We start from the raw sequence: 18383 nt of genomic DNA, 5'->3' as shown, positions 1-18383 counted from the left end.
CAGCTTTCACTGGAGCCAGCTCAAGTAGTATGATAATTAAATACTAAGTATGAGATCAAGAAATTATATTACCCAGAAGACTTTAGGAGATTCTATTTTTCATAGCATATTTCTGGTAAAAATCATATTCCTGCTCTCCAAAGCAACAGGGTCCAGAAATCATTATACCTGGTCTGTCACCAGGCTGCAAGAAATCTGACCATCATTAGTTAATTTGGAAGATCATACTCAAATGAAGATTGTAGACCCCCTTTCAATAATGGAAGCCATGCAGTGGCTGTTATGATTGGTCAGTTGTGTCACAAAATGCTGCTCTTGACTGAAAGAGCATGAATATTAACGCCTTATAAATAAAAGCCTTTAATGTACACGAAATACGAAATTAGCTTTCCCTGAATGCTCACATCAGCAGGATTTGATTTCCCAAAAGTTCATAAAAGGACTGTAAAAAGGAATGAGCAGGGCCACATTCTATTTTCCTCCACAGTATTTGTGCACTAACAGTTTGCTGAGCCTTGCAAAACAAACACACAGCCAGTATTTTCTATAAACAACACTCAAATTCTGCACACAGGCTTTAACTGTACAATCCCTCCCCTTCCAAAGTATTTCCTATGGAGCTGGCCTCCCAAATGAGCTGCATGAACCTTGTCTCATCTCCCTGTCCGGCCTCCAGGAAAAGAAAATAATACTGCACCAATAGTCCATTTGGCTTTCTTGCAAAGAGATGGCAGGAGCTTTGTAAGAGCTGATTTTCCTAGACAAGGACAAAGTGGATAGAGGACCTTAGTCAGAAATACACAGAAATGAGAGAGAAAAGCACAGCAGTGGAAGACAAGAACACAGGGGAGAGTGAAATGTAAAAATGCCAGCACTATGCACATAAGCACACTATAATGAAATGTAAGTAAAGAAAAATAACAGTTATTACCTTTAAATAAAACATTAAGAGGCTGAAAAAGAAAAAAAAAAAAAAAAAAAAAAAACAAACCTGAAACATTTCAGGAAAAAAACCCAAAACAGGCAGTATTACATTTAGTAAAGCTATTAAAACCAGTAAATGGCTATCACCCTTGTAGAAAGCTAACATTCCTGCCTGCAAATACTTGCACACACTCTTACACAGGAACAGCAAAATCTCAAGCCCTGAAAAGCACTTGGGCATGTGCTTAACTCATAAGCTCCAAGTACTTCAATTGACGTCAGTAAGAGTATTCATATATTTGAGACTGGCACGTGCTTCAGTGCCTTGCTGGATCCAAACTGAGGGTGCCAATTCCACATCTTTGTAATCCACAGCAAAGCCAAAGAGGTCCTTGTGCCTTGCTGCTCCCTTGACTGTGCCACTAAAAAGTCCTGCAGGCTTGCACTGAAACCAGACCATTTAAAGATGAGAAGGTGGAAGAAAAAAGAGCCTAGGCATAACTACTCTTTAAGTCTCATAATTTCAGTGACCCTATTTCACATGCACCTCTTTGGCTGTATTGATATGGCCAAAACACCGTACCATGAAGGAATGATTCACAGGGTCACCACTGCTGGCTTCAGTGGTGAGAAAAAAGCATGTGATGCCACATCCTGCTGCTCCTATAATTAAAGGAAGCCTTGGTTTTTGTAGCTTTTTGATTTGACATGATTTGGCCTTCTCACACTACTTGGGAACCTGGGGCAAAAATACATCAGCACTTCAGTTCATGTGCACATTCAATAGACATGAATAGTTTTAACACGAGAAGCTATCTGAACTTATTATTGAGTGGTACAAAATAAAACAAATAAAGCCGTGGGAAATTTCTGGATGAATTCCCTTATGTAAGCAGGTTCTTATCCTAGGATGTAGAAAATAGAACAGTACACTGGCTTCAATTCCACAGTGAAGCTCTTGCATATGGGATGGGTGTGTGTGGCTGCTGAACTAGAAAAGAGCAGCAGTTCTTCTACCACATTCAGCAGTGGAACTTAGCCTCCAGCAGCACAGTATCTTAATTTTCTTTTCTTCCTCTTTTTATTTCTCTTGTTGAAGGACAAAATTGTTCAAATCCTACCTAAGCAAGCGTAACATGTAACAGTAGAACATTTTTAATTCTATTTGAACTGATTTTAGCACTTTGGAAATGATTATGGCACTGCCATCACCACGGGCACAAACACCTTTAGCTCCATTTTCACCTGTGAGGTCTAACTTAATTTCAACGCTGTTTAATATTCACCACGCTTCCAGCAGTAAGGCAGTACAGCAAAATCTAAATCTGAACAACCCGTAAAACAGACAAGGACAGCTAATTTTGCTTGCTATGAAATAAAACATGTATCTTGACTCCTATTTAGTCATAATTTCACAGCCCATTTAAACTCACTCTATTGCTAACAGACGCAATCCTACCCCTCCCTTGCCACTTCACTGGGTGTCCCTGTAACACTTTCCCAAGACCAAGAATTTTTCTTTCTAGCTACATCACAAACTGCAATATTAAATGACTCCACATTAAAAATGAGCCACATTTTGTCAGTTCAGTTTTTACCTGCAAAGTCCCCAGTCTGAGGTGGGAGTGATCCCCTGGCACATATCAGCCTGCAGAAGAGAAGGGGAAGAAGCAGCCAGAGGGAAGGCTGAACCACTTCCTCCAGTGCAGTGCAGGCTTAGAGCAATCACAGAATCACAGCACTAGGCACCTCACTGGTCTCCACATTCATAACGCTGTTACTGAAGGCAAAAAGCTTAAGCCATACACAGGGCATTCAAACACAGATTAGGAAAAAGAGAGTAGAACATGACAGGACAGCTTCTCTTGACAGCTACTTCTTATTTTGTTGTTTTTACTGGTTCACAGCATTACAGATTGAAAAAAAAAAAGCTGCTTCAAAATTATTTGGCATTAGGATAATCATTATTTCTTCCAAATTATAAATAATTCAAAAGTTATAGTTAGTATAACATGCCCTAAACCCAGCTTTTAAGTTACATTAAGTTGCCTGTCTTACAAAACTATATTACTATGTCTCCATTATAAGCTGAATAACTACAACAAAAGAATTAACACTGGCTTTCTGAGACCAGAGAACGTCCCTTTCAGTTGCAGATATAAAGCAGAAGTTAGCTGGAGTAGCACTTCTTCTAATAATTTATTAAAAGCTCTACTATACCCAAACAAGACTGTAAGAAGGCAGTCTTTCTGCTGCTGGAGCCTTAATCTTAAGTTTGAAAAGCTTTTACGAGCCTGCAAGGTGGCAACAGGCCATGAGAATTATCATTATCACAACACTTTAGGAGGGGGTAAAAAAGTGATTATCAATGAGAAAACCCCATCTCAGGTGTCCATTCCATCTAGGTCATCCATATGTGAAATGATTCAAATGAAGGCTGGTCACCTGAAACACCACCAAAAAAGGAACCTTGTACAACACCAGTTTAGTTACCAGTCACCTTAAAAAACAGTAACAAAAAGCCTTCTTTTTAACTGACTTTGAGTTTTATGAACTCAAAAGTCTGAATCAAGTTTTCTAGGGCTCAAATCAAAACAAAAGTAGGTTGGATTTTTGGGGTTTTTTCAGCTCGAGTTAAGAAGCTAATTCATCTGACACGTGCAGGGTTGCAAATTTGTGTTTTGGGGGCTTTAACATGCATGCTGCAGCTGAGAAATCTGGTTTACAACTTTCATGTACCAAAAAGAACTGCAGGACAAAGCGGCTGAAAGTAGTACCCATAAAATAAAAAAGGTGAGAAAGAAGGAAACATATCCCTTCTCTAAGTCACCCTCAGTCTGTCTAATGGGTACCTTACAAAAAGAAAAAAAAGCTATAAACATAAGGTGGTGGCCTGCAGCATCTTAAAAATCTAATTGCAATAAACTTTATGAACATAAAGACTCCCAGTTTAAGACCAAAACAGGAAACTATATGCTAAATATAACAGCTAATAAAAATATGATAAGCATCTTAAAGACTGAGAGACTGAACAGACTCCTGTCCAAGAATCATGGTTTCTGTCCATTTCAATAGTAGCAACCTGAAAAAATATTTGTACATTGCCATTGACTTGATTCACAGGCTTTACATCACCAAGTTCCTCACTGCAATTCTTAAACATGCAGGCCATTCAAAAATGTGGCTAGAAAATTATTATTTAGCTGTTTAAATGCAGTTGTCAAGGTCCAGGGCAAAGTGAATTTCTGCCACCTGGGAGCCTCAAAAGCTTACTCTCTTGCCTGGACTCCCCCAAGTGCAACATAACTAGCAAGATGCCTAGCACAAAACTAAAGTTTACCCAAGGCAGTAATAGATTTTTTTTTTGTTATCCAGAAAAATAATGAAGTACAATCCTCAAAGAGAAATGAAAGTTCTTCCCATAACATACAAATGTGGGAAAGTGCACAGAAGACCATCCCATTCTTGTGGGCAGTGAAGGAAAAAAATAACCTCATCAAAATGCCAGTACATAGCATATCCAGAAATATCATGGAGCATGTATCTCTACCCACTCACATAAGACTGTTTCAAAAATAGGCACAAAATAAGCATATAGTTGAAAGAGCTGATAATTTCTCCAAATTCACTCCCATCATTTTTAATTGAAAAGCATGCACTGCCTCAACACTCATCTGCAAGCAAAGCTAAAAATGAATTGCTTGCAATATATAGTTATCCTAACTTGGCTCAGACAACACAGTATCAAAGTGCAAAACTAAGATTAGTAGATTATGTCAGAATGAGCTCCCATGGTTTATTTTTGAACGCTGTAAATATCGTTAGCCAGTCATCATAGCATGCGTGTGCCAAAATACGCTAATCTCCTGCAACTATCACGTCATCCAAAAGATGTCAGACCAGAAAGGCAAGCTGCAAGAACTGAAAGCAGAGCACCAGGGATTCAAATACCACAAACCCTCCTGGACTACAGCAGCAGGCCGCAGTTTCTCAACTTCCTATTATTTGCATTTCTTCTCAGTCACAGATCCAAGGCTGCCTTTTTTGCAGAGCAAATCAAGGCAAGAACCTGGCAGAAAAGATGGCAAGAAGCCATGCAGAAAAGACGAAGCAGATTACAGAGGAGAGATGTTTAGAAAGGATTAAATCATGCCCCTCAAGTGATGCAATTATGAACTCTTCTGGGGGCATCATCACATTTCTGCTGAACTGATTTTAGCAGTGTCAAAATGTCCAATTCCACCTGTAGCAGTTCTACAGGCACTAAACTGAACCTGACCAGAAACTACTCTAGCTCCAAAGGCCTGACCTAGATGCAGAAAGCATACAGAGACTGCCATTTAGCTTTCTCATATTGTTTTCAGTGGATTTTTAATCACACAATCCCATTAAAGCCCAATAAAAGGAGGTTTTTGTCCCTCAGATAAAAATAGGGATATCATTTGTGACGCATCAGTCCAGGATGAGACATTCAGCAGAATGCTGAAGCAGCTTCACATCTTCCCTATGTGTACCAGTGAAATGATGATTTCCACCTGTGCCTCTTTCCCTGCTTCTGTGCTCAGCCAGGCTGGTCACTGGGAATGGCTTCCTGCAGGAGCATAAATTAAGCCAATAAACTTGGCACGGGAGCAGATGGGGAGCACTCCCAGCATCCGTCTGCTCACAGACCAAGCAGCCGTGATCCCACGCCTGCAGACAGGGTGTTTGGCATGGCTGTGGTCACAGGCACTGCTGAGCTTTGCCACTTACCATGGCCACCCTTGCAGAGCAACTTCAACAGCAGCATTCTGCAGCTTCAGATCCCTTTTCTGCATAGGAAAGAGTCAGACAAAAAGACAGGACACGCAGAGGGGAGGAGAGCTAGCATATTTTCAAACAAGACCTCACTGCTATAATTAAAGGGTTTATTCCTTTCCCACAGCCCACACTGGAAATACCAGGCCTCTGTCAGATTACTGAAGGAACAACTTCAGAACAGGATGTCATTACACAAGGGAAAGTGTGAAACCCGAGCAAGTGAAACAGCAAATGGTTTTAAACCTTCTACCTACTGCTTCATTGAGGAAACGTTTCTGCGACTGACTGAAATAAACTCACCCCTCCGAATGAAAACCAAGAGCTCCCAAATAAAACCCGCCTGTTACAAACCAAGAAGGATTGCATCCAATATTCCCAGAAATAATAAGCCAGCAAAACAACCAACTCATCAAAGATCTAAGAGAACACCAAATAGATTTTGGCAATCATATTCTTTCCTGTATCTGAATTTCAGTGCCAAGTAATCCTCACATACTACACCTGAATTTGACAAGCGGTTTGCAGATTTTAAGTTTCCTGGTGGGTTCCCACCACTTAAAAATGCTTTAAATAAAAAATGGTGGTTAAGTACAAAAAGTCTATGTGTACCATGTCCCATCATTCATTTGGACATTAAACTCCAGGTACATTTTACCCTTTTCTCTAAGGTCCTAACAACAGGTTAAAACCTGTCAAGCTAAAGTTTTGGCCTGTGGGGTAGGAACATTTAAGGCCATCAGCACCAGGAAACACTTAAGGGAAGTTCAGGTTTGGCAACACTGAAATTTGCATTAACAGACTTGAATTTTAATGTCCCGTTAATCTTACACAGAGGCAGTCAAATCCATCAGCACTATTGTTTTCAGACTGTCTGCCCACTAAGGCAAACAATGCATCATTTACACTTGGTTTACATTTATAGTTGGGAAGCAAGCCATGCAAAGGACTAAGGGGGAGAAACCAGAGTGTTTTAAATGCAAATTTGGATTTTGAAGAATTGAGTATTCCTCTGCAAATTCCACATCTGCTAGATCACACAAAAGCTGGGTGCTTGTAATAAAAAATAATAAACGTGTCTCTGCTTTTCCTTTCCCTACTTTAAAATTGCCTTTAAAGCCTTCCTTTCACTTGACTGCTGCAAACTGGAAACTTTAGAAATGAAAGCAGCTGGTCTTTCCCCTCCGTCAAGCTGATTGAATTCAGTCACTATACAAAAAAATTGGGCAAAAGCAAACCCCAAATCAACCCCCAAAAACATGTTCAACCTCCTCAAGAGCTTTCACTTACGTTCAAGCCAGGAAATAACAGTAAAGTGTATAAACAAAACATAAATTTTAACGTGGATTCTCTTGAGCTTTAGACTATAAGATTTAAAAGTTGACCTACTTTATGTAATACTCCCACAGCTGAGTCATCACAGTATCAACTGGTCTCTATCAGCTGCAGGGTATGATCATCTATTAAAAAAAAATAGAAGCATCCATACTGAAATGCTTTTTTATTATGTTAAGAATATAACATTAATCTAACAGTCCAGACCATAACTAGGATGGGGAAAATTTTTGAAGAAAGTTGGAACTACATAAAGTAGTCTCTTATAATGCAGATGCCATGCCTTGTAGCAACAGCCTGTAAGCTACAGGATAGAATATTGGAGAAGGCAGCAGAAATACAGATTAGTTCCAACTCTGCCGCTGTTACAGCATGTAGCTTCAGGCAAGTAATTTAGACTTCTTTCTTTTTCATCAAACAATAAAATGGAGGGAATGCTACTACCTTACAGAATCAGCTGACGTTTATACCACATTTTAGCACATGCATAACATTAGCTATTACTACAGAAAAGGAGGGGGTAATATGTTTTTAATTCTGGCTTCGTAGGCCTCACAAGGGAAGGTGAAAGTGCTTAATGAACATTAGAAACTCTTCACAGGGGCCTTGATTCACTCTAATTCACTCTGGGCAGCATCTTACTGCTCCTGGCTTGCAGACCATCAGAGTGAGCAGGAGTCCATTAGTATCTCAGGGCAAATCATCTGTTGATAGCAAAATATTCATTTAAAGAAAAAAGTAATTTAATTATTAGTTTCTACTTATGTACTATCCTATAGCCACTTACAACATAATGATGTAGTCTCAAGAGACCAGAAGGAGGTTAAGAGGAACCCAAAAGTAGCTCTCGAGTGCAGCTAGCATCTTCAAGTTTTTCACACAGGAAAAGAAAGACTTGAGCAGCTATGCTGCTGGAATTGTTACAGCAAGTGTGAAAGAGACCCAGCAGAAAAAAGCCCCCAAAGGTGATGTGAATGAAGATGCAGCTTACACTGAATACTATCTCTGCTGCTAACACCCTCTTTACATTATTTCTTGTAGGAAGTGGTCAAACTTCGAGCCTGTCATCAATTGTTGGGATGAGGAAGAGAAATGGCAACGGCTCACAGGAAAAGCAGGACAGGCAGCTCCAGCTGAAGCCCTGGAGTGCCCAGGGTCAGGCTCCTGCACAAATGCCCCGATGCAGAAGAAGGGGGTGGTGCTGCAGAGTTACCATCCCCCCCAAAACCCCCTGAACCCACATCAAGCACACCCAAATAAAGAGTTTTGTTTCAAAGGCTGCAGCAGGCACCAAAGCTCTCAGATGTCTGCAGCACGCTAATCCTGGCCAGGCCTCGCTGGCCCTCTGTCTGAGGGGCTTACCAGGCCATCCGTAGGCAAAGCGTGTCACCTCATGGCAGACTACAGCACTTTTACTTCTGCAAGGACAAGGAAACAAATCACACGAGGTGACAGTAGTGACATTACTCCTTAATTATACTTCACCATCTGCTACCGTGGCAGAACTGTGCAGGTATTTTAAGGCGGTAATCCAGGTCTGATACTCTGAGACCTAGGCTAGCAAGAACAGAAGATTTGCTATTCAAGCATCACAAAAACGGACAGAAAAATGCACCTGTGAAATTATGTTCAAGACATCAAAGCTTTTGAATCAAGAACTATTAATTCCAAACGCATACTGAACACAGTCTGGCTTCTCAGTGGATGCTTTACAAAGCTGTCAGCTTTGTGAGGCTGGAGCCAAAAGGCAATATTTGATATGTAAAGATGTTTGAGAAGGAGGAGGGTAAAGTGAGAAGAAAGAGTTATATATGAGTCAGCCATGGATCGCTTAAAAATTAAGTGATAGCGATTTTAAACCACGGGAAAACAAGATGCATACACGGATTTCCTCATTCCTGGTTTGCCAATCACAAAAGGTAATGCTCTCTAAGTTTAAGGGAACTTTCAATTGCAAGCACTTAAGGAGCAGGGAGCGGAGCCCTGCGAGGGCAGCCCACAACACGGAGGCTTTCCTCCATTGTTCTCACTACCTTCTTGTTTTCAGAATTCATTTCGCAAATGCTGAAAAGAAAACAGCAGCAGCAGCCTGAACAGGCTCCGCTCCTGACACAAGGCCAGTCTCAGCCGAGGCTGGATGGGGCTCTGAGCAACCTGATCTAGCGGAGGGTGTCCCTGCCCACGGCAGGGGGGGTGGAACTAGGTGATCTCCAAGGTCCCCTTCCAGCCCAAACCGTTCTGGGATTCCACGACTGTGTGACAACTGGCAGTGACACGAGAGGAGCGGGGCCATGAAGTGCCACACTTGGTGCCCGTGCGGCGGCTGTGCCCTCGCTCCTCTGGCGGAGCATCACCTGCGGCCTAGGGGCACCAGGGACCGGGGTGGGCAGCAGGGCCCGACACCGGCACCATTGTTCCAGGTGCAGGCGAAGCTTGTGCTGGCACCGGCGAGGAGGAGGAAGAGGCGGCGGCGCGCTCCGCCGGGCTGCCGTAGCGTCCGAAGGTCACGGGCAGGAGACGTGCCACCACGCGTGTCGCCACAGGGCGACGTGACGGGCGCTCTCCTCCCAGCCCGAAGGCGGCGGCAGGAAGGCCCCGCACCTGCTCACCTGGCCCGGGCCGCCCCCTCGCTCCGTGCCTGCCTCCCTCCCTCCCTCCCCCGCGGCGCCGCCGAGCGCTGCCCCGGGGGCTCCTCCCGCCCCCGCCCCGCCCCGCCGCTGACGTCACGGAGGGGCGGGGGGGCGCGGTGCTGGGGGGGCGCCGAAGGTTCCGCGGCGCGCAGGCCCGTCCCTTTGTGACGTCACGGGAGCGGGGCGAACCTGGCCGGGCGGCGGCGTGGCCGGCGGCCCGCGGGCTCCGTCACAGCCCCGGCAACCTGTTGCTGCTGCCGCCGCCGCCAGCGCGCCCCGCCGGCACCGCCGCCCCCTGCAAAAAAAAAAACGAAAATGGGGAGGGGCTGGGGGGGAAAAGAGGAGAAGGGCGAGAAGGGTTAAATAAAAGCGCCGCCGCGAAGTTGTGAGCGGGAGAGCGAGCACCCCTGCACATTGTCCGCCCTCGTCTCTCCTCCCCCGGGAGCCGCGCTCTCGGCCCCTGCCCGGCGGTGCGGGAGCGGCGCCGCATTGTTCGCCCCGGGGAGCCCGGGGGGAGCCGGGCTTTGGGGCGATCTCTCCCCCTCTTCCTTTTGCCCCCCCCCTCCCCCTTTAATTAATAACACCGCGGTTTCCTTCCCCTCCGCCCCGCTTTTGTCTGCCTGCCTGGGAAACGTGGACGCCTCGCGTGTTTCGCCAGACTTTCCACCCGCCGTTCCCGTTTCGATGCCATACTTTAAACTCGCCGGCCCCGGGCTCCCCTCTCCTCTGCAATGCGGATGTATTTTAATTCAGAAATTTAGGGGGGTGCGGGGGGAGCTGGAAAGGAGGAGAGGGGCAGCTTCGACATAGCGCGCAGGCCCCCCCCTCCCCTTCATCCCCAAAAGCACACACACATCGTTCCACCGCCTCCCCCGGGCAGCGATGCAGCGGGGCGGGCAATCGATAGCGGCAGTCAGCTGGAGTCAACTGCAGTTTTTACTAAATCTATAGAATACCGAGGCAAAGTGTCCCGAAGGTCACCCTCCCTGCCAAGGGACACCCCTCCGCTGAAAGAAATCGGCGCAGGCGACAAGACGCGATATAAACTACAACTTTTAAAGCCCCGCATCAAACACGCCCAAAAGCGAGGATTTCTATGTATTTCCCCCCATATCCACCCCCCAAAATTTTCTTTTTTCTTTAACATGGAGATAAAAATCATTCTTCGCTCTACTGCATATATGGATAATCCCCTCCGCTTTTCCAAACGTAAGGAAAAACTGTCCTGTGCCAATCAAAACGTAACTGGAGCACGAACAAAAATCCAACTACCCATCCACATTTATATGTTTAAAGGATTAGACAATTACGAGAGATTGGTTAAGCGGCTGAATAAAGAGAGGCAGAAATACAGCCCAGGCTGTGCTGGATTAGCCCAAATTTTCGAGCCATCATAATGAATTATTTTTAAAACAGCACCGAGCCATTTTCCTCATTATTCCAGTCAATCCCGAGGAACGCGCTGCCCGTAAGGCGATCCCCGGCTGCTCCGGTGTCTATCGCAAGGCAGAGCAGCCGAGGATCGCTCGCAGGAGAAGGGGATGTGGTACTGCGAGAAATCAGCTCGCCATAACCAGACACTCGGCTTCAACTTAAAGGGCTTCCAACAACCACCGCCACCGCTTCACCAGACGGGGACAGACACACGTACATAATAAAGAAAAAAAAAAAAAAACAACCCCCAAAAAATAAAACACCAACCCCAAAAAACAACAACAAACCTATTTTAGTATGCAAAAGCACAGAATTAAGAAAACCGCTTGAAAATGCAGTTCGGTGACACATCGGGGCAGCCCCCCGAGCTCCTCGCGTTTCATCTAAAACTAGATTATGATTGTGTCATTTGAGGTCAATACATTTATTCACTGGAGGAATCGCTACACAAATCTGGTTTTATAACCGAACTGGATAGCAGGCTTCCCTGTTAAAAGGGGCCTCTGAAACTCCCCCACCACACCACAGAAAAATCAAATTCAGCATCACATTTGTTCCCAAAGCCTTAGAGCTGCAAGATTAGCTATAAACTTGACATTCACTGCCATTTCCTAAAACTGAGAGTCAAACGATGTATGTTATGACCACTTACGTATTTCTTTTGAATTATATTCCTCTTGGGTCTTTCTTTGCTCATTCTGGTATCCAAATTCTGATTGCAAAAGGGGACAATTGCTTCATGAATTAAAGCCGAGACAATTAAAAAAAAAAATTAAAAAAATACCGAAAAATCCAGGGGGGAGGGGGTTGTTTGTAGTGGTATCTTGTAATCCGACTTTCTTTCCTCACAATGTGATTCTCCTAGCAATAAATCCGAGAAATGGGGGACGGAAGAAAAAAAAAGACGAATACGAAGGAAACAAAAAAAAAAAAATCACTTTAGTGAGGCATTATAATGGAAAATTTCCCCCTAAACACAAAAAAACGACGCCCTTGATATCCCCTTTTCTCTTTTTCAAGCCGCCTAAGCGATCTGCAGGTCCTTAGTGTCAGAGCTGTAGTTACATCTTGGAGGAGGAAAGGGGCCGGGAGGAGAAGATAAATAATCGGGACGTTGGAAGTCACGTTTGTGCCGCTGCAGCAGGGAAAGCGGCAGGGACAACTCCAGCAGCGACGGCGGCGGCTCCGGCGGCAGCAGCGGCGGCGGCGGCGGCAGCGAGGGCTGCACGCACCGTGTGTGTCTCCGCTCCTCCAGCTCCCCCCCTAACCAATGAGAACAGCTCTCCGCCAGCAACTTTAAATGGACCTGGCTCTTTTTTTTTTTTTTTTCCCTCCCCTCCTCTGTTGTTAATATATATGTCTGCGTGCGTGCGTGTGCGCGCGCGCGTATGTGTCTGTGTGTGTATATATATATATATAATGTATGTATGTATGTATGCGTGTGTATATATATACACACACGGACACACGGCACACACACATACATGCATACACCGCCTAGGGCTCGCCCTTAATTCCCAACCGGGGCGGCAGCCGCAGCGCCCGGCCCCTCGCCGCGCTCAGCGCATGCAACAGGCCTCGCTGAACACTCCATGCGGGTCAAGCGTCATGCGCTTCCCTCTCCCAACCCCCACCCCTCTTCCCACCTCCCTTCTTTCGGCATTTAAGCGTGGCCAGCTGGCAGCCAAGGTCGCCGGGAGCCCTACGCCGAAACCCGAGCCCGGAGTTTGAAGACGGTCCCTCAAGAGCGCAGCACGCTCTGTCGCCGTGCCCTGCCCCCCTCCCCGCCCCGCTGCAGCCTCCTCACTCCTCCCGCCTGCCAAGGGCTGTCCTTTCGCTCCGTCCTTGCGCCCGCCGCGCCTCCCCCGGCTTCGGCACGCACGGGGGGCCCGCCGCGCGGGCAGCACCTGAAAGTCACGTTTGGCCGCGCAGGCCCCAAGAATTGTCCTTGCTCGTGAGGAAAGTTGTAGTTCCCTCGCCACAAAATGGCGAACGGCGGAGAACTACACCTCCCGGCGTGCGCCGCGCGGCCGGCGGCCGATTGGCTACTGGGCACGGAACCCCCTTCGCCACGCTCGTCCTTCCCCAACACCACCCCCCCCCCACGTTGGTTTCCCCCCCCCGCTTGTCTCCCCCAACTTCCCCCCCTCCGCGGCGCTCGGTGGTAGAGGCTGGGGGGGCAGAGGGCGGGGGAGAGGCACGACCGGAGAGGGAGGAGGAGGAGGAGAAGGGCGAGGGGGAAGTTTATTGGGAATCGCTGACTGGGAGTGGGGAGGCAGGCAGGCGCCGCGGGAGGCTGCAGGCAGAGCATGGGGATTAATGTGTCTGGGTCGGGCTGGGAAGTGGCGGCCCGAAAACTTCGTGTCTGCGTGCTGCGCCCGCCGAGGAGGCGGCGGTCTGGGTCTGCCGGACAGACAGACTGACAGACAGACAGACGGACTGCCTGCTGGGTGGGCGGGCGGGCGGTGTCAGCTCGGGACGCGCTGCGGGCTGGGGTGCGCCGTGCGGGGCCCGCTCGGTGTCTCCAAGGTGCGCCGAGGTCGCGACTCCTGCGCCGCCGCGCCGGGGCTGCCCCGCGGGAGCCGGGCCGGTGGCCCGGAGCGCCCGGGAATAACCTTCCTGTGCGGATGGATGGATGGATGGATGTGTATGTGCTTTTAAACGCCGCCTAGAGCCCGGCGGCTGCCCAGGAGAGCGGCTCGTCCTCGCCCAGGGCTGGTCGGCGCCTGCTGCCCTAGCCCGCGGCTCCTGGAAACTCCTGGTGCGAAATCCCGAAGTTCCAATTCTCGATTAATTTCAAGTGTATTTTTTCTTTCATTAAAACAAACAAACAAAAAAAAAGCTTTTTGTTATGGAAGTGGAATGTCTTTCTTAAGCAAAAGCCCAGCAGTTCCTTAATGGTGGGTTAAGGTGTTGGAGCAAGCAGAGAGGAGAGTCACGAAGTTGATGAGGGGACTAAAGCACCTTCCCTACGGAGACAGGCTAGGAATGTTTGGGGCTGTTCAGCCTGGAAAGGAAAATATTCTGTGGAGACTCCATATTGTTCAAAGCCAGGTTGGAGAAGGCCTTTGAGCAACCTGATCTAGAGGGAATTGTCCTTTCCCAGGACAGCGGGAGCTATAACTCGGTGATCTTTAAGGTTTCTTCCAACCCCTAATATTCTATGATTCTGTAATTATATCTCCTCTAGGGACAGGGAGGAAAGAGTGTCATTAATGATCTCACTTGGTGTGAGGTATCACCGTACCCAGTTGGTGTTTGTGCTTTTCTGCTTTTTCACCACGAACTATGAGCTGCTGTACTCTTACGCTAATGACTACTCCTGGGTGATGCTTTAGGGGCTTTACGCTGTTTTCCATATGCAGTTTTCATGTTCAGTTCCCTTCTGGAGAGTATTATATCTGCCCCACAGGAATGACAATTTTCGTGCAAGACTCTTGAATGGCGGTGTTCAAAGTCAGGAGAGCAGGACACAGAACTTGTGACTAGTACCTAGTCTTGAGTCTTCACCGTGAGACTGAAATGAATGGGGCAAGGAGACCCGCTCCATTTTGGATGCCTTTATTGAGTGGTCAGCTTTGGGTGGGGTCCAGAGGAGGAGGCACACAGTTTTGCTTCACAGCAGAACTAGGGTTTCCATCCTCTCAGGCGTGCCTAGGAAAACAGTTTTTGGCTCCTCATCCAGGGTCCTCGTTCTGACCCAGTTATAGTCAGCTCACAGTGACATCTAAAGCCTTGCTGGTGCAGTAGGAGAGCTTTTCGCTAGTAGGACCCATTGCTTAGTTCCTTAAATCTTCGACCAGCTCGTTGTTTTTCAGGTCTTTCGTTGGATTTTCTTGACTGTCTCTTAGTTTGCATATTTTCCCGGGGATGTTACCCCACGCCACGTTGGGAAGCGGAGGAGGCAGTACCCCACAGATGCAACAAAGTTACTGTAGGGTAAGGGGATTAATGGGGGGGGTAACTTAAAGGTTTAACATTTAACAACAATTTAAATAACTCAATTAACTTGTTACAGTTTCAGATTAACACTAACAACTCTAATTGTATTGACTTGTGAATTTGTTCATAACAAGACCATCCTTCCTCGCTTATGTAAATAAGTGGCCGTGGTGTTCTCCCTTTACCTTAGAGATACAATACAAATATGTTTAAGATGCTGAATGGAGGAAATAAAGTTATGTCATAATTTCTCTAGTTTCCCTTAACTTCTTCATGTTTATTGCTAATTATTTCAGGACTCTTTTCCTAATCTTGTTTAATAAAAATTGGGGTATAAAATGGTCTGTGCTTGGCCTCATCCTGTATCAAAGCTTTTAGGACAATGTTACTTGTGATCAGGTTAGTCTTCTGAAGCCTTTCCATCAGGTGTCTTATGGGAAAATGTAGATTCCTTCTTAAGAGTAAGTCTAAAGTGAGGTTTTCGTTCCTTGAAATTGGAAATACGTACATTTCTCATGGGACTGTTTAACTTCCTGTCCTCACTTGTTTTTATTAAGGTGCTTATGTAGCATGAAGGTCTAGGACATCCTTGGAAAAAAAATGCTTTTGTCTTGGCTTTTCTTCAATTAGTAACAACAAGCCTGTGCTTCTCCAGGAGACATTTTGGAAAGCCAGAAGAGACAAAGATGGCCATTCATGTATTTCTGAGTCAACAGCTGAGCAAAAAGTTTTTATGGAAAACCTACCTGGCTTTTCTCAGATGGCATAAGGTAGCAAACCCAGCTATTCCCCCGCCCCTTACTTTGGAGATTGCTTCCTGAGTGATCTTAAAAGTCTCGGTGTTGCTATGTTTGCTGCTGGCTTTTGTGCTGTGTGTTGAACAAGAGCTTACTGTCAGTGCAAACTAATGAATTTTCTTCTCCAGGCTGGGTGGCAGAAACCTTTCCCGTAGATCCGTGGCTCTATTTACATTTGTGTTCTGTTACACAGAGCATTGTATTGTGCACTTGCTGGCTATCGTGTATCCGCCGTGGGTCTTGCCTTTCAGCTCCAGCTTGTGTACATTTTGGGGACTGACCTTTTAAATACTGACACTGGACTGGCTTGCAAAATTAATTAAATGCTGGTACAATAGCTCTTAGTATCATAGGTTAACTGCTATTGATGTCAGTGTTTGCAATTACATTTGATCACTCTTTTTTTCTAGTTTCATTGTGACTTTCATCATGGTCACTTCCAACTGTAACTCTGCTTGAAGATGTTTGAGAAGTGACTATTGCTAGCAGGATAGAGATTCCTTGTTCCTTTTTTTCTTTGTTTCCTTCTTAGTCATTTCTTCATTGTAAATAATACTTTTACAGGAATTACACACATTTGCAAAGGAGCTCCCAAACTGGATTTATGTGTTCTACAGCTAGTTTTTAGTCACTGTCCAGTGTCAACCTTTCCAACAACCTCAGTGGTCTGAATATAATACTATTGTATAAAAAACTTTGGGGATTTTTTGTTTCTTTGGGTTTGTTGGGGTTTTTTGTTTTGGGTGGGAAGGGGGATTTCTTGGTTTGCATAGTTGGTTTAGGATCAGGGTTTTGGGGGGAGGGGTGAGGATATTTCTTTGCATGAGCATAACGGATTTTATACATGGTCCATTTGGACTTGTGCATACTAAGCATCCTGGGTGCAGTTACCTCTGAATAAGACATGAAATTTGGTCACTTTCTAGCATATAATATAACTTTCCAGCATGCAATTGAGTGAAAAGTGAAAGGAAACTTCATTCAAAAGGAACCTTGGTGATACCTCTCCAGCTACTAGAGTTTACATAATATGTGCCTAGTTCACATCTCAATGAAGATAAAATCCATCTGAGGTTATAGGAAAAGAGCATTCATCATGGCTGACTTGCCTATGACTGTATTTTTCTTTTTTTTTTTTTTAATTTTATTTGGGGACTACTGCTCTTGGCACTTTTGGACTTGGAAGGCAGATACATGTGCAGATTGGTTTGTGGTGTCCTCAGAATTCTGGGGCAAGAGTTTTAGTAAGTTAATGTGGAAGGTCCTGCTATGGGTGCTAGCCAAAACAGGTCAAAATTAATAAAAAAATAATATGTAGTTCATAAGGAAAAATATATAATTTTTAAAGTTTTTTGGTTCTTCTCTCTTCTTATTGGTCAAAGAGATAAAACAATAGGCACAAGCAGTATGGGGAAGGCAGAAAGAACATGGGGTGAACTCATGTGAGCCACAATTCCTCAGTGGGCAAACAAAGGGCGTGATGCCAGACAAGCTGGGCCATAAAAGAGCCTTGTCCTGGGGGCAGGCTGTGATTCTATGTGGACAGATGGCTACTTACCAGTTCATAAAGATCACTTCTGGATACCTTTCCTTCAACTCTTATTTACCTGAATTATGCCACAGAAAAGACAAGATTAAATTCTCTAGTGTCAAACAGATTTCCTACAATAGAAAGTGATGCAGCTTTGAATTCTGAGACCTTATATCTTGTGCTGATTAAAGCAAAATGTTTTTTACATTGAGAAGGATGAGGGTGAGAGAGGGTTGGTAGCTTTGTGCTACAGAACTTGCTTCTAGCCCTGGAATCTGGTTGGCCATCTGCAGAGATGTGTGGGGAATTCTCAGGGTTTTTTTGAGGTTTGAATGACTTCTCAGAAGCTTGGTGGAGTAGGTAAAGAGACTTTAAAAGTGGACCCCCAGGTCTGTCAAATCAATGCACATTCCTACAGAGTAGTTTTTTGTGTGACAAGCAATGACAGCATTTATGTATAGCATATTTTGTTTCATGTTTGACAAGATGGAACTTTACCACAGGCAGACAGCTCTTCCTTCTAGCAACTCAGAAGGATGTGGAGGCCATCAGAGAGAGACCTCGGCCTACAGATCCCTTGCCACTGGCTGGAGTTGATGCCTAGACCTGGCATTCTGGTTTCCACATTTCCTGATTGGGGTTCCCCTCCACTTCCAATCATGCTTTACATCGCAGCTGTCCTGTATTCATAGTCTGCCTTATTGTTTAGCTTTGGTCTTTAAAGCTCCGTAACACATTGCATAATATTGGAGTAGAATATTAAAAATAGCATTGCAATACTTATTTAGGAGAAAAGCAGCTACTGGAGTGAATTAATGCCTTGGGGAAGAGGGAAGTGGAACTTTCTTTTATTTGTTCCCACGGGGAAATAGAGATACGAGTAGCCAGTTACTGGTAATCAGTTTGGCCACTTCCCCCCAACCTCTTTTACTTGTGAAATATATGTATAAATGTATGTGTTTGTTAAATATTTACATAAAATGCAAGCATAAT

General features: G+C 45.4%; 1 protein-coding gene across 1 annotated transcript in view; it reads right to left on the bottom strand.

The window, feature by feature from the left end:
- JARID2 (jumonji and AT-rich interaction domain containing 2) overlaps positions 1-12898 on the bottom strand; it is a 211761-nt gene extending 198863 nt beyond the window's left edge. Inside the window, exons 1-2 of the mRNA XM_058804908.1 lie at positions 12767-12898; positions 11773-11981 (exon numbers count right to left, since the gene is read on the bottom strand). Coding sequence (XP_058660891.1) covers positions 11773-11817 — 45 coding nt within the window. The 5' untranslated portion in view covers positions 11818-11981; positions 12767-12898. The remainder of the gene's footprint in view (positions 1-11772; positions 11982-12766) is intronic.
- Between the last annotated feature and the right edge of the window lie 5485 nt (positions 12899-18383).

The sequence above is a fragment of the Ammospiza caudacuta genome, chromosome 1 (genome assembly GCF_027887145.1).
Source record: "Ammospiza caudacuta isolate bAmmCau1 chromosome 1, bAmmCau1.pri, whole genome shotgun sequence".
NCBI lineage: Eukaryota > Metazoa > Chordata > Aves > Passeriformes > Passerellidae > Ammospiza > Ammospiza caudacuta.
Note: the sequence above shows the minus strand (reverse complement) of the source record. Positions and strands in the feature narration are given on the sequence as shown.